Source organism: Polypterus senegalus, chromosome 16, assembly GCF_016835505.1.
Source record: "Polypterus senegalus isolate Bchr_013 chromosome 16, ASM1683550v1, whole genome shotgun sequence".
Taxonomy (NCBI): Eukaryota; Metazoa; Chordata; class Cladistia; order Polypteriformes; family Polypteridae; genus Polypterus; species Polypterus senegalus.
Window position 1 is genome coordinate 19,465,329 of NC_053169.1, and position 15,003 is coordinate 19,480,331.

Here is a 15,003-nt window from a genome sequence, read left to right on the forward strand (position 1 = left end):
CTGGGTTGGACAAAACTACTTAACTTGTAACATTACTGTTTTAATGGTTTGCACTTTTCAAAAAATCTAAATTATAGGATATATTATATAGAAATGAAAAGTAAATGTGTAAGAGAAATAAATATCAGCATTATCATTTTATTATTCTTACAAAGCAACTTAAATTTACTCTGATGATCAACTTACTCCTCAATTAAGTTTTGCTTTATAATTAAAGTACTGGACTGTGCTTGCAATAAATGCTATCTAGCATAGCAGATTCTCTAACACAGACAGAGGAGACAGCAACTAACAATGGTTATCTGTAACAAATAGCATTAAAGACCATCATAATTTTTATTATAATCTTTTTAATTTTGTGTAAAGATTAAATGATTGCTATCTAAACTGCCAGTGGGAAATCAAGATTAAAATTAGCCTGACAACCAGAACACTACAGGACTCCAAGGCCATGTTTTTCCTCCCTTATACTAAGGTTACATGCATATGTTATTTACAGAATTTTACAATCTTAACATGCAGCTTATATATTTTAATACAAATGAAAAAAATAAAGTATGAAGTAAACATTCAGAATTATGAAATAATGGAAATTATAACAATAAATCAATGAATGAAGCACAAAGAACAGAATGGAAAACAAATTAATAAAAAAAGACAGAAAATAACAAACACACATGCATGCACAACAAATTGTTATCAAAATATCACCCTGAACAAGAAAATTAGTATTTATCAGTATTCCAGAAAACAGAAGGTACTATGTGCTGAAAAAGATAAAGCATTCAACTGCTCTGATCTATAACAGTGCAGACTCACAAAAAGGTCTTTAGCATTTAAAAACCTGCTTATTTATAAAGTTAAGAGTTACTGTTTGGAGTTGTTATTAAAAAGCACATTCAATGCTGCTTCAAATGTGAATACAATTAGTAGATATTTCTGACAAAATGCAAAATCAAAACAAAATTTAGTTAAAAGCTTTATTGTATAAAGAAAACATTTAGAAATCATAAAAAAATTTTAATGAGGACGTATACCCCACCCTGATTGTAGTGGAAATAGTACAAAGCTGAAGTTAATCCCTGGTGCAATGTTTAACATTTATTTTGAGCTTTTCAACAATACTGATTAATGGAATGTACACAGTTGCAGAAAAGAACATTCATGCAGCTCTTCCATTATTATTAACCCTCTTTATTGTTTTATATTTGAAATGAACAGTTGTATAAAAATATAAATTAATTCTCTCTTACTGGATTTTGAATCAATACACATAAATTAACTGAAACTATTTGTTGCCGTTTTGAGCTTAAAATGTCCAAGCAATGTAAAAAACCTCTTCAGAAAAAAATACCCCAATTCATGTGGGATTTATTTAAGTGAGTGTTTGTCAAAATTTATGTATGATCAGTGGCCAGTTTGGTTTAGCTGTGCGAATGCCTTCAATTGCAACAGTTACAAAGAAGCAGAACATTTTTATCAGTGTCACCATTCTCTAATTTCAAGATCAAATTGACAGAATTTAAGATCTTTATATTCTAAACCAAAATTAAATAGTCTAATTTAAATGATACATTTTTCTTTACATATCCTTAAAATATAGAGATGATTTCTCCATACAGTTTAAAAAAAATATGATTAAAAATTAAGCTACTTCAGTTTACAAGATGATAAATTACAAAACACATATATCCCAATTGCCCTCAGTGAATTTTTTTTTTTCCGTTCTTAGCTCTTCGTGCTCTTTTTCTTCTTTGCCCACTTAACTCCTCATTTATTAAATGTGTTGCATAAGTCTGTTTGCTCTTCTCTGAACTTGTCACATGCTGTGCTCCTGTGTTTTCACCTCAAGATATCTGCAGCAATTTTAACGGGCGTGAGCTCGTCTGGCGGAGTGGTGAACCACTGGCTAGGTTTAAAACAAGAAGCAATCTTACTCTCTGATGAAACAATATATTAAGCAATCTACTGCCAATTTTGCACTCCGATGCTTTCTCACTGAAGTATTTTAAGAAATACGTTGCTGTTCACTTGTCTAAAAGCAAATCATAACGTGGCGATTTTACTAAATGTTTGCACAGTAACCACAAGGCCAGTACACTACTTACTGCTGGTGATAGGTACTAAGGTAAGGGACTAAGATCTAGCCAATACATTTCATTAACACAATAAACTCTTAAAAGTTTTTAAACCTTAGGTGTCATAGCATAAATAAAGCCCCCCTCCCAACTGATAAAGAACAAAAAGAATTTATCTGACTCTCTGACTATGCTCCCTGTTATGATGCGTTCCTAAGCAAAGTAGACTAAAAAGCATACAAAACTCTTTTAGTAATACTGTGTTATTTTAAACTTAAAATTATATTTACACTAAAACCATTATTTTCAGATTTTATTAAAACAATTTTGATGGCCAAGAGAAGCAGGCCTAAGGATGAATTTCTTTTCAAGAAATGCTTACCATCCACAGATCCAAATTCTTTCTCATGGGCTCTGGTAAGGATCTCTTTGTAGAGAATTTCTGCCTCCTTATATTTGCCTTGCTTTAAGTAGCAAGATGCCTAAAATACCAAAAAAAAAAAATGAATACTACTTCATTCAGGAAATTTTCAGTGTAAATTTTAAGGATTTATATTCACTATACATACAGTATTGGTGCCATTTCAATCCGAATAAAGTTCAAGGTTTTAATTTAGTTAAATTTACATAAAACATTTACTATGCCTGATTAGCTGCATCCAAAAAAGACAAAAACTAAGACATGCAGACAACAGGTTAAAAGCTAAGTTCTCATTCTAAAATATTTACATAAACTGGAAAAAGTAACACTTTGTAAACTTTCGCTAATGCTTTGACAGTATGTTTCCTTTAAGACAGTAACCTCAAGTAATACAGTACAGTGTGCAGTTTGCCAAATACCTACAGCAACAAAGGAACAGTCTAGTCTCCACAGAATAAATAATAAAGACGGATGCCTTTTTTAACTAAAAAAAAAAAAAAATTAAATCATATATTGTTTGAGAGTTCAGTTGCATCTGTACCTCAAAATTCTATGAAGACCTTAAAGGTGATATTTTATAAATATTCAGTGGATTAGGTATGGATGGCTGAATCAACTTTTTTCAACAAACCTTTTACAGTGTTCTTACAGTTATTAACCACCCAGTCTCTTTTGGAATAGTTTTTAAGACACTGCTTTTTCAGTACAAAACAAGAAATCAACAATCCCGGAATGAACGACTGTACTACCCACCCATATAAACCTGTACATGTCAGAAAGACATGATGTATTTTTGCTTAGCTACAGTACTTATAAATTCATTCATCTTTAAACTCACCAAATTATTTTTTGTTTTTGCCACATTTGGATCATCAGGTCCCAGCCTGGATTCATAAATCTGAAGTGCACGGCAGTAGTATAATTCTACTTCCTCATATTTACCCTGGTTTTGACATAGCAGAGCTAAATTATTCAATTGCTTTGCTACATCGGGGTGATCTATTCCAAGAACCTGGGCAAAAATAAAAGTGGAATACAGTTAATTTGACTTGCATGTCATTGTGGCTTGAAAGTTTTTGAACTGGCCTGCAAAGCACAAGGTTTGTTTACAAATTAAGTAATTATTCAGTTCATTCAGACTTAAGTCAGTTGTGTGATGGCAGGGTAATTGCATGGTAAGGGGAAGAAATAATAGAGACTTGAACTATTTTTATCTCTTGTAGTCCTGCATGAGTATTTAATTAGTCAGCATTCTCTTTATCTCATACTTTTCACTCTGCCTCTTTTGAAGTTTCAAGCACTGTCCTGCTCTGCAAAGTACCATCCATTCATCCATTTTTAAACCCGGTGTTATCCTATTCTGGGCTGTGGGGGAGCTGTTCTGCGCAAACAAATAAACAAGCAACCTTTACTTTACATAAGACAGTCCTTCTTTAAACAGAACATGATTATGTATTTGCAGGTAAAGTATTCCATATTTTAATTAAATATTAAGTTACAAGTAATTTGAAACTGCAACCTTGTGTTTTTCAGGGAGACTCTTTAAAAACTAGACTGCTACAAGGACAAAGAGATGAGGCAGAACAGTTCTATAAAAGGATAAGTCAAACATGGCACAAAGAATTTTTTTTTTTTTTTTTACAATGAACAGTTGGTCATATTTATTTATGGAATCATAAACTAATAGTGAATTCAATGGCTAAATTTAATTTGTCATGAATGTGTGTCTTAAAAAATTGAAGTAGCAAATTTGGTTGACAGTTTTCACACAAATTTTGTGTTATACTACATTAGATAAAACAAATGCAAGCAAATATTTTATCAGTACTCATCGTCGCTTTAGGTCGGGAACATGCACCCATTCCATATGCAAGAGCAGGATGAGGTCTACCTTGATCTTCATAAAAATCAGACATGTCAACCCAGGATAAACTTGCACCATTGTTATTTTACTCATCCATACTACCTAGACCTAATAGGCAACAGTTGTCTGTGAGCAGGGTAGAGCTTAGATTACTCTTAAATTAGTAAATATGTCATGGTGATCTAATTATTATATGATTTCCTAAATGCAACATTTTAAGAAGGTAACATTTTTATGAAAATATATAAAGGGGTAGCTAGCTGTATTTAAGAACAGAAACCCAGGGACAGATTAACCAAGGAAAAAAAATAAGCAGCAAAAATGAATTTATTTTTAGTCTAACTTATTTTAACTTTCTATTCCCTAGCTATAAAACATATTGTCAGTATATTTTCATTGCCAATATAATCAAACCCTAAGCTCATTATTGTTTTTCCCCAACTTTACTCCACTATATAAAGCAATATATTGTAAAGGCATTTTCTAAGGAGGACGTGGCATGGTGGTGGTGGTGGTGGTGGTGGTTGTGCTGCCTTGCAGTAAAAAGATTAGGGTTCATGACCCAGGTCCTCCCTGCTTGGAATTTGAATGTTCTCCCCACATCTGTGGATTTCCTCAGGGTGCTCCAATTTCTTCCCACAGTACAAAGACATCCAGTTTAGGTGAACTGGTGATCCTAAATTGGCCCTCGTGTGTGCTTGGGATTGATGCATGTATGCGTGTTAACCCTGCGATGGACTGGTGCCCTGTCCAGAATTTGTTCCTGCTTTCCTCCCCATGCTAACTGGGATAGACTCCAGCAGATCCCCATGACCCTGTTCAGGACAAAGAGGATTAGAAAATGACAGACAAATTTTCTAAGGGAACTTAGTTTTAAACCTCTATACTTCTAAGTGAGCACCAAATTATTTTTAATGAAGTGTTTATTAAAATGGTTAGACTTTTGTCTTAATTCACTAGTGTTAATTAACTAATTCATATTATTTTTAGGAAATATAAAACAAAGTTGTTCTATTTGGTTAGTATGACATAGTAATCGATTCAACAAAAAAGAATGCTTGTCATGAATTTTTGACATTTATCAGTGGCCGATTAATTTAAAATGATCTTCCTTGCTGTGAGAATGGCAGTTTCAACATTTCATCGTCGGTAATAACAAATTGATGACTTCACATCCTTACCTTTTCTCTTATCTCAAGAGCTCTCTTGCAGAGTGGTTCGGCCTCCTTGTATTTTCCCCTTTTACCATATAATACAGCCAAATTATTTAGAGTTGCAGCAACCTTAAAACATTAAATATAAAAGAAATTAAATTTACAAAATTATTCCATGATTTGGATTCCTTTTTAATATATCTCACGCAATAACATTATTTTTGAAAAGGATTGTTTTCTTGTTAATACTTACAGCTGGATGGTCTTTTCCTAAAGTTTTTTCTCTGATAGATAAGGCGTCATTAAGTAAATGTGCAGCCTCTTTGTATTTGTTCTGATCCCTAAAATTAAACATAAAAATAACGATCTTCTGAAATGTAACTAAATAAATTGTGCAAGATGTAATTCGCATAGGGCAACAGTTGCTCTTAATCACAAGTAAAGATTTAGAGTCTTATAAACTATAGGATTGATAAGTGATACAATGTGTTAGGGAAGTACAGTACATCCAAAGTACTCAGTGACAGATAAAATAAATGACATTCCTATTTTTAGTGACAGACACCACCCACAGCACTGTCATCTCTGAATCCCATCAAAAACATTTCTACTATTCTGCAACACTGCATTACTACAAAGCATGTTATTGAACCGTACAGAATTAAGCTGTCACTGCTAATTACTTTTATGTTTCATAATCATGCCTTGGAATACTGTGTATATTAAATGTGACTCTGATCAGCAGTCCGTGACTATTCAGGAGTGGGAACTTTCAAGTAAGCTTTTATAAGAACACATGTGGTAAATATTCAAAAAACTGCTATCTTCACTGCATAAGCTTAGATTCAAGCCTAGTCACAAATTCAAACTTTGACCAATGATATTTCCCCTAATAAGCTGCTAACTGAAAGAATGGATCAAGAGATTTTAAAACTCACACTATTATTGTGCAGATATGAATTAGCCACTGTACTGAGAAAATGAGATTAAGCAATTTGGGAAAGGCCAGCATTGTTCTTTTCACCCATTATCTTTGCTGTGTATAATGAGTAATAGCTGCTGGTGTAAACACATGGCAAAGCACATGCATAAAAAGTTGAAACTGGGCTACTGGGGTTAAAATGTGAACTGGACTGTGACATATTTGACCTCTAAAATCAGAAAGAAATAAAACTGCACACATTAATTAGGTGCAGCACATCACTACCAAGGTAGTGATATGCATTTAAGTGTTAGGCCATGTTTATACTTAGAATACTGTTTATACAGTACTTGTGTGCATACTTTATGTAAATCTGGAAGATTCCACCAAGTGGCAGTGCAAGACATCATCACAGTGAGAAAATATTCGGCTTTGTGGTGTTGTGAATTGCCTGAAACACCCATTACAATTTGAGGACACCCTGCCACAATATCTCTGAAAAGCATGGATGTTTAACGATTATATCCATCAATGCAGGGATGTGCCCATTCCAGCATGCATCAGATAGAAACAATACCTGGATGGGGCATCAGCTTATCGCAAGGTTAATACAAGCACACACATACAGTAGCATCATTTTAGTATCACCAAATCCCCAAACCTTCATTCCTTTGGAAGGAAACTGGAGCACACTGTGGAAACCCACCAGGAAAACATCAGGAATGCGATTGCCTGAGAGGCATCAGCGCTACGGTGCTGCCCCCGCATGTGTAATTATTAACAGCATTCATTATTTAAATGAATTTAATCAAAAAAGTGACATCAAGTACAGTGGTACCTCGGTATATGTCCTTAATCCGTTCCAGATTCTTTGATTTATACCAAACAAATTTTTCCCATAAGAAATAAAGGGAAAATGATGAATCTGTTCCCATGAAAAAAAATCCTATTGTTATTGGCATATTATACATTGATGGGGTTGTATAAAATAATTTAAATACTGCTTAATATTAAAATACATAAATACAAAAGCAATTACTTTATCACTTTACTTTTTAATAATGTCTTTGTTTTTCACAATCGTAGATACCGTCGTTCTCGGCATACAGCAGCCAAGGCCTGGATACGCATACCACCTTCATACTTTTCAACAATCAATTGAAATTTAAATGAAAAAACGAATTCACAGAGAGTTATAGCGTGTACTGACGCTCGTGGGCAGTCGTGGCTTTGTCGCGAGAGAGGTAAACAAGGGTAGCACGCGAGTCGTATTTCAAACAAAGGTCGTATACCAACCAAAATTATTCATGTCCAAACAGGACGTATACCAAGTTGGACTTATTCTAAAGCGGACATATGCCAAGGTAGCACTGTATAAATCTCAAGATTATAAATGTGCATATTTTAATATGTTTTATGTGGGAATTGCTGCTTGCCGCTGCTATCAGTTCAAGAGGAGGCCAGACGGTCTACTTTAATGATAAACTACGAGATTAAAATGGACATTTAGGGACTAAAGCCGAAATTTCCATTTTAAATTGCAAAATAGCTCTTTTCACCGAGTCCCTAACATTTTCTTCTTTGTGGCTCAAATATGCTGCTGTATATATTCTGATGCTGTTGTGAAGGTGCAAAAAAAAGAAGAAGACAGCACAGAAGATGGTATGTGACACCTTTAAAATGTATTGTGTCATTATGATGGGGACTATAAGACACTTGAATATAAAAGCACCACAAATGCATTTGTATGTCAGCATTTTGCTTCACCACATAGAACCATTCATCAAACATCAAAGCACACATCGATCCTGTAGAATCTGCAAAGTGGCTTACTATCTGTTGCATGTTCATAGTAAACAAGAGACCCTGATGTTACATTCTAACTTGACAAAACTACTGCCCGATTTTTGACTGGTACTGCAACTCAGTCGTGTTGTGCTAATTTCTGCGGACGTGCTCAGAGGATGCCTCAAATGAATGCTGGGAATGGATGGCAGCCATGATGCATGCGTGCACGTATTCTGAGCATGATGTACAAACTGGCTCTTACTCCTCAGTTGTAATACTATCATACTCAAGGAACTTATTATTTCATTGTTTGTGTTACACAACACAAAAACAATAAAAAATCACTTATGGCCCACAAAGACAAGGAATAATATCAAAAACACCAAGCAGTTTCATAAATTATATTGACAGTTACATTCAGTGAGTTTACCAATGCAGCAGGCACTAAAATGAATGCATTTAATATGGACAAGTATTCGTTTAATTAGAATAAAATATAACACGGAAAAGTAAAGAAATAACACATCAAACAAACACACTAAAGAAATAAAATTATCTATACCTGTAAACCAGAGCTAGAATGTTTAGCATAGTGGCCACATCTGGGTGATCATGCCCGGACGTCTTTTCCAAATCCTCCAGAGCTTGTTTGCACAGGGGCACAGCAACTTCATAACGCCCCTGGGAAGCGTACTGAATCACTAAATTATGTAGTGTTCGAAGTCGAGCTGGGATCTCATATCCACCTTGCTGTGCTGCTGCCACAGCTGCACTGTTATGTGGATGTTGCACTGTACAAATAAAACACAGCTTTAGTCATATCAATCTTATTTTGCAAGTTAATAATAGCTAAGCATAAAACCTTTTACTATAAAATTACATTCTTAAGTATCTATTATTGGTACAGTTTGTTAATTGTTCAACTCTGCCTACCATACAAAGCAAATGAAATAACCTATAATCTTAAAAAAAATTGTCCATTACTTAAAACAAATATGAATTTTGGTACAAGTCCTAGAAATTAATGGTTGTACTACTGTGACTTCCAACAAGTACTAAACATGACTTACACTTACCATTTTGAAGATTAAATGACAAAAAAGCATTATTTAAAGTGCAGATATATTTAGTAAAAAGATGAAGAACTTCATATTTCAAACTAGTTTTATTCAATATCTGTATTTCAGTCTGAATATTTTAAATTATTCTTAATGGTATATTCCTTTATATAATACTACTGCCATTCATTTTATAAAATAACAGAAGAAACTTATTATATTTTACATACATATAATTACAAAATACTGTTGGTACTGTTATTTACCAATATTAAATAAATAAATCACAGAACTTTGTCCTTACTTCCTTGATTGTGTTCCTCTTCATCATTAGGGAAAAGATCATCTAGTGAATCTTTAGATGCCTCTCCTTCTTTTTCCTCCTGGAATACAAATACAGGTCACATTTGTGTTAACTCTACAAGGAGGGAACAATTTTTTCAGAACAGTTTTCATATTACTGAAAGCCTGTAGGTCACTGTATATAAAAGAATAAAAAAAGCATTTAATAACTGCTCAGACTAATCACTGTTGTTGCCTCCTTTACTCTTCTTAACAGTATTCATTGACAAACTTACTTTCTTTCAATTGCATTGTCCTCACACATGACTACAGACACCGTAGGGGACTACACCGTATACAGCAGTAGCCATTTAATAATCACAATTGCAAGAGCTAATTTTAGAATAGTGAAGCTTTTAAAAAACACATTATTTTAACTACATATAATGACTATAGGATGTTGTAAAAGCATATTAAAGCACACAGACACTTAATATAAAACATTAAGGAGAGTCGAGAGCTGTGACTGACTGTGTTTGCCCTGTCCTGACCAACAAAGATTTGACACATTGTGAAATGCAACTCTGGAATGACCTACAACGATAATCATTAAAGGTTGAAAAGAAAACGATGACAATAAAAGGCAAACAAATCCATGCACTATAAATAATTCACATTTTAATTATTGGTTAGGATGACAATCCTAATGCATATTTGCCACTAGCATTTATTGTTGAGTAGTCCTTTATTAGCCAAGAAATAGCTTTTTGAAATGTTATGTTTCTTTGCAAGTACAATTTAAGTATTTCTTTCAAATAATATTTTAATTGTCTGTACTAACTTCAATTCTATAAAATTTCCTTGAAATAGATTGTTCTAACATCTTTATAATAATAATAATAATAATAACTACTGTATTTATATAGCACCTTAACAAAAATTTACATGCATCTGGAGATGCTTTCAACAGATTAATCAATAAAAACAAAGATATACTGCATTTACCTGGATTATAATCATTTATTATACTTTGGTAATTTCTAATAAAATGTTAAGTATACTAAATATAAAATCAAACAGGTATTGTTAAGCAAAACGTAACACATAAAGTGCAAAATAAACCATCACTCATACCAGAAAAAGGCTTTCTAATTAAAACATTTAATACATTAAACCTGACAACAGAACAACCAGATCTAATTATCCATCCATCATTCAACCCGCTATATCCAAACTACAGGGTCATGGGGGTCTGATGGAGCCAATCCCAGCCAGCACAGGGCACAAGGCAGGAAACAAACCCCGGGCAGGGTGCCAGCCCTTACATATAAAAATAAATATATACAGTAAATACCTACATTTTACCTAGGCATATGTAAATGGCAACTCATTGAGTAGAAAAAGTTTGATTGATGTTATTAAAGTTAATGAACATATACAAAAGCAAACAAAACAGTCCATTGTGGTCTCGGTACATTGAGGATGTAGATGAAGTTCTTGATTCCTGAATGTGATTATTTGATTAGCTGAAATGGCGGAGAAGAATACAAAAGCTCCTATGATGGTCATAGGAGAAAAATAAACCTCAGGAGGGCCACGGTCCTAAGACAGAAATGAGCAAATCAAAAAGGTCAGATGGTAATCAAATAATGGAACCTCATAAAAGGTATAATGAATGCTGTTAATAGGTGTCTGGCCTGTTTAATGTGTTAAAAAATATTCTCACACCCAAGGCCGGCTACAAGGCAAATACCTTAAGCAGTGCTTTAGAAAGAGCAAAAATTTTCTTTAATGTTTTTAACATTATGAATTAATAATATAAAACAGTGTGTACCTTAAGAATTACATACACATCCAGTACCTTATTTATGAACTACCTTCTCATTTAAAGGTTTAACAAATCGTATTACGTGGTTCACGACGATACGCCACATGTCAATATGTAGCACTAGTGTCCATTATCTTGATTTACACAAACTGACATAGGTGAAGGGGTGCGGTAAAATAGGTTGTGGGGAGGGCAGGTTTATGGCAGTCCTGGTGCAAAGCTAGAGAAAAGGTGCAAAAAAGAAAAAGAGAAAAAAAAAAATAGCCTGGTAGTTTGCAGTGCCGAGTGTCCCAATATAATGACAAAATGCTACGAAACAGAAGTGCAATATTTGTCCCTATCCATTATTCCAGTTTGAAGTATTTTTGCTAATTTATGCAAAGAACACAACATAACCACTCAAGTAAACACAGTGTCAGTTTTCAAGTGAGACAGCAGCTATGGAGATCTTTTTTAGCATGCTAGGAGCAAAGGTGTAGGTAAAGCAGTGTTTTCCAACCTTTTTCTGTGGTTGCACACTTTTTGTAACCCAAAAAATCCCTGGGTACACCATGTTTGTACAAAACATAAAAAAACATTAAATCTCTTAGATGTGAAACTCTCCGAAGAGTTGGCAGTTTAGAAATTGATGTTCCCAAACATAGCACTTGTGTAGATTACAATTTTCAATCACTGATTGTGAAAAACAATTGATAACAGTTGCGGAGTTTTAACACAAGTTTTAATGTATGCCCATTTAAGAGGATGCGTATTCTTTTAATTAAATCAGTCTTTAGCAGTGCAGTCAAAGTCATAAATACATTTAATTTCTGTCTGTCCTGGTATAGTCTAACTTATTGTAAAGGCTAAAAAAATGTTGATTTTCTATGTATAAATATCTACAGGAAAAAAAAAAAAGACTAACTCACTAAAACTTCCTATTTTTGCAGGACCTTTACGCCTTTTAACCTCAATATCTTTAGATTACACGGATATTGACAGGATTTTTACTTCAAAAGAATCGGAAATTATTGTGAAACAAAGCAATACCAATTCAGATGTTTATGTTAACCAAAATATTTACTGAGAATTTTAAAATATTTAAGCATATTGCAAAAAAGAATAATTTTTTTTTTCCAATCAATAACTCCAACCATTGATCACATCAAAAATCCTTTCCCTCTTTTCTGATTGCTTATTTTATGCTGAACAAAAAAGATCTTATTCGATTTCTTCTTATTTGCGATGACATCTGTGCTTGAGTTGGTGCTACAAAAGAATTTTATAAACAGTGGGAGTGAGAAGGGAAGACACTTCATGAAGGTTAGCCAGTGAAACTTCTCAGGGAGGTGAAGGGCATGTGTGCTGCGTTACTCTCATATGTCTTAGCGATTGTGAAGGACATTGGGACTGCAGTGCGTCTATAACATTTCAACATTACTACATAACTAACGGGAATAATTATTGCTGTTCTATTGTTATTGTAATTTGGAGCAAAATTACTTCAGTTTCTCTAAATCTTGCACTCAATTTCATAGTAAAATTCTGAAAGGGCTTATAAGCTCAGAAGCATTAGATGTTTAATAAAGCTAAAACAGTACACGTCTTTCTGCTGTAATGATGAAGTCATAAGTATGTGAAGTGAGGTTTTTTTTAATTTATCTATTTTGCACATATAATGAACATTTTATCAATCCTCCGGCTGAAGCTGGAAAGAGCATCTAATATATGAAGAACCTTTTAAGGTAATTTCCTTTAGTATAAGAAGGATTACGAAATTCAAAAGTTAAATCAACAGCATGGAAATATACTCTTTACTTACAGAAGGAGAGACATCTTCATCATACTTCTTGAGTTGATTCATAAATTCAAGATGTTTCTTTTCCTCTTCTAATTGTGCTACACTCTGTTCACTCTTCTGAAGTTTTTGCTGAGTGTTGGCCAGTTCATCTCTTAACCACTGATTCTCTTGGCATAATCGTCTCACTTGTGCACGCAGCTTTTGTTTTTCAGATTCAACGGCATTCAAGTGGCTGGAGAGGGCCATCATCACCTTAAACATTAACAAATCATGATTTATTGCTGGAACAATTTAAAAAAAAACAAAAACATAGGTTTACCCTTAAAGAACTTATCTCTTTAATAGCACTTAGGCTATCATGAACTCCAAAAAGAAAAAGTTTTAAAACTATCAACATTTGTTAAAATGAACCATATGTGATATGTTATGCATTTTGTTAGAATGCATGCAGAGCAACACATAGAACAAAGACATCAACCCTTAAGGTTAAACCTTCTTCTCCACCACAGACTATTTTTGTCTCTTTAAATTATGTGAACAAACTCTAATCATTAAATATTATTGAGATTCACACAAGCTGGGTATAGTGGTATTGACTGGTTACTTTTGTTTTAAGGTGCATTAACTAGAAGCTCAATATAACTTATACCAATTTATTCAGTCCATTTGGACTCCTGTTTTTCCAGAAGTCCTCTAAGCAAATCATGAGAATATAGGCATCCACATTTGAAGGAAAATTAAAATAAGAAGTTTAAGGGTCTTGCAAATTTTTTTTAAAAAGCTCAAATTTTTTCAATTGTTGGGTCTATTACCTCTTTTATATGTTAGATCATCTTTGTTAATTCACTGTTCTCTGAATAATTAATATAAGTATTGCTCCATTAAGGGACTAATGGGTAATAAAGCCTACCGCTTCTCTTCCTGTGCTGCCGCTTTAGTTGGCCATTGTATCAATGTTATAAGTTTAGTAAGCTAAAATACATGTGTTCAGGGGTCAAATGTGCATGCATTCTCAGGTTCATTGTTGCTCCTAAATGGAAACCCCAGTTACACTACGTCTGGGAGGTGGCACAACTAAAGCATGTAGGATAAAAATGCACACCACACCACATGTGCTCACATTTAAGGTGTCGCTTTATTTTTTTTTTTGCTGTCAAAAACATCTGCTGTGGAGTGAAGTGCAAGAATTCAATTTGGTGGACACTTAAAAATATAATGAAAAGGTTCAATTACACATTAAAATGTTATCAGGCTTAAGTTCTATGCCTTGTGAGGATGTGCCCACTGCTTTTGAAAAAACTTATGGTTACTTGCCTACTGATCCAGAGCCCTGCAAGTTAAAATATACGTCCAACTGCCTACAACAGTTAATACTGATGTATATATCCAGGGACCTGCGGTGGGCTGGTGCCCTGCCCAGGGTTTGTTTCCTGCCTTGCGCCCTGTGTTGGCTGGGATTGGCTCCAGCAGACCCCGTGACCCTGTAGTTTAGATATAGTGGGTTGGATAATGGATGGAAGGATATCCAGGGACTGTGCTTAGACTTTTCAATGGGGACTGCATACGATTGCATAGTACCTTTTAATTTACTGTTTTCTATGTACAGAATACATGTTTTTGACACATATCCTTCTCATACAAAATTCTAATTCCAGCAAATTGTAACTTTTCAATGAAGGAAATTTACTATTCAAATAAGGTTTCTATAATGTAATTGGCATTATATTTATATGTGGATACATGGATAAATTATTATCCATGGCTTTACCTTGGCCTAAATATTTAAACATTATTGAGTGAATTTGGCATTGTGTACTTTTGTTAATCT

General features: G+C 33.8%; 1 protein-coding gene across 8 annotated transcripts in view; it reads right to left on the minus strand.

The window, feature by feature from the left end:
* Window positions 1-15,003, minus strand: part of LOC120516925 (kinesin light chain 1-like) — a 96,134-nt gene that overhangs the window by 56,298 nt on the left and 24,833 nt on the right. For 7 of the 8 annotated variants that reach the window (XM_039738937.1, XM_039738934.1, XM_039738935.1 and 4 more), the window contains exons 3-9: window positions 13,197-13,427; window positions 9,590-9,668; window positions 8,790-9,018; window positions 5,771-5,858; window positions 5,545-5,646; window positions 3,338-3,511; window positions 2,461-2,560 (exon numbers count right to left, since the gene is read on the minus strand). In XM_039738937.1, the coding sequence (XP_039594871.1) occupies window positions 2,461-2,560; window positions 3,338-3,511; window positions 5,545-5,646; window positions 5,771-5,858; window positions 8,790-9,018; window positions 9,590-9,668; window positions 13,197-13,427 (1,003 nt within the window). Of the gene's footprint in view, window positions 1-644; window positions 1,910-2,460; window positions 2,561-3,337; window positions 3,512-5,544; window positions 5,647-5,770; window positions 5,859-8,789; window positions 9,019-9,589; window positions 9,669-13,196; window positions 13,428-15,003 lie in introns of those variants that run through there. The other variant, XM_039738940.1, reaches the window with a different exon arrangement.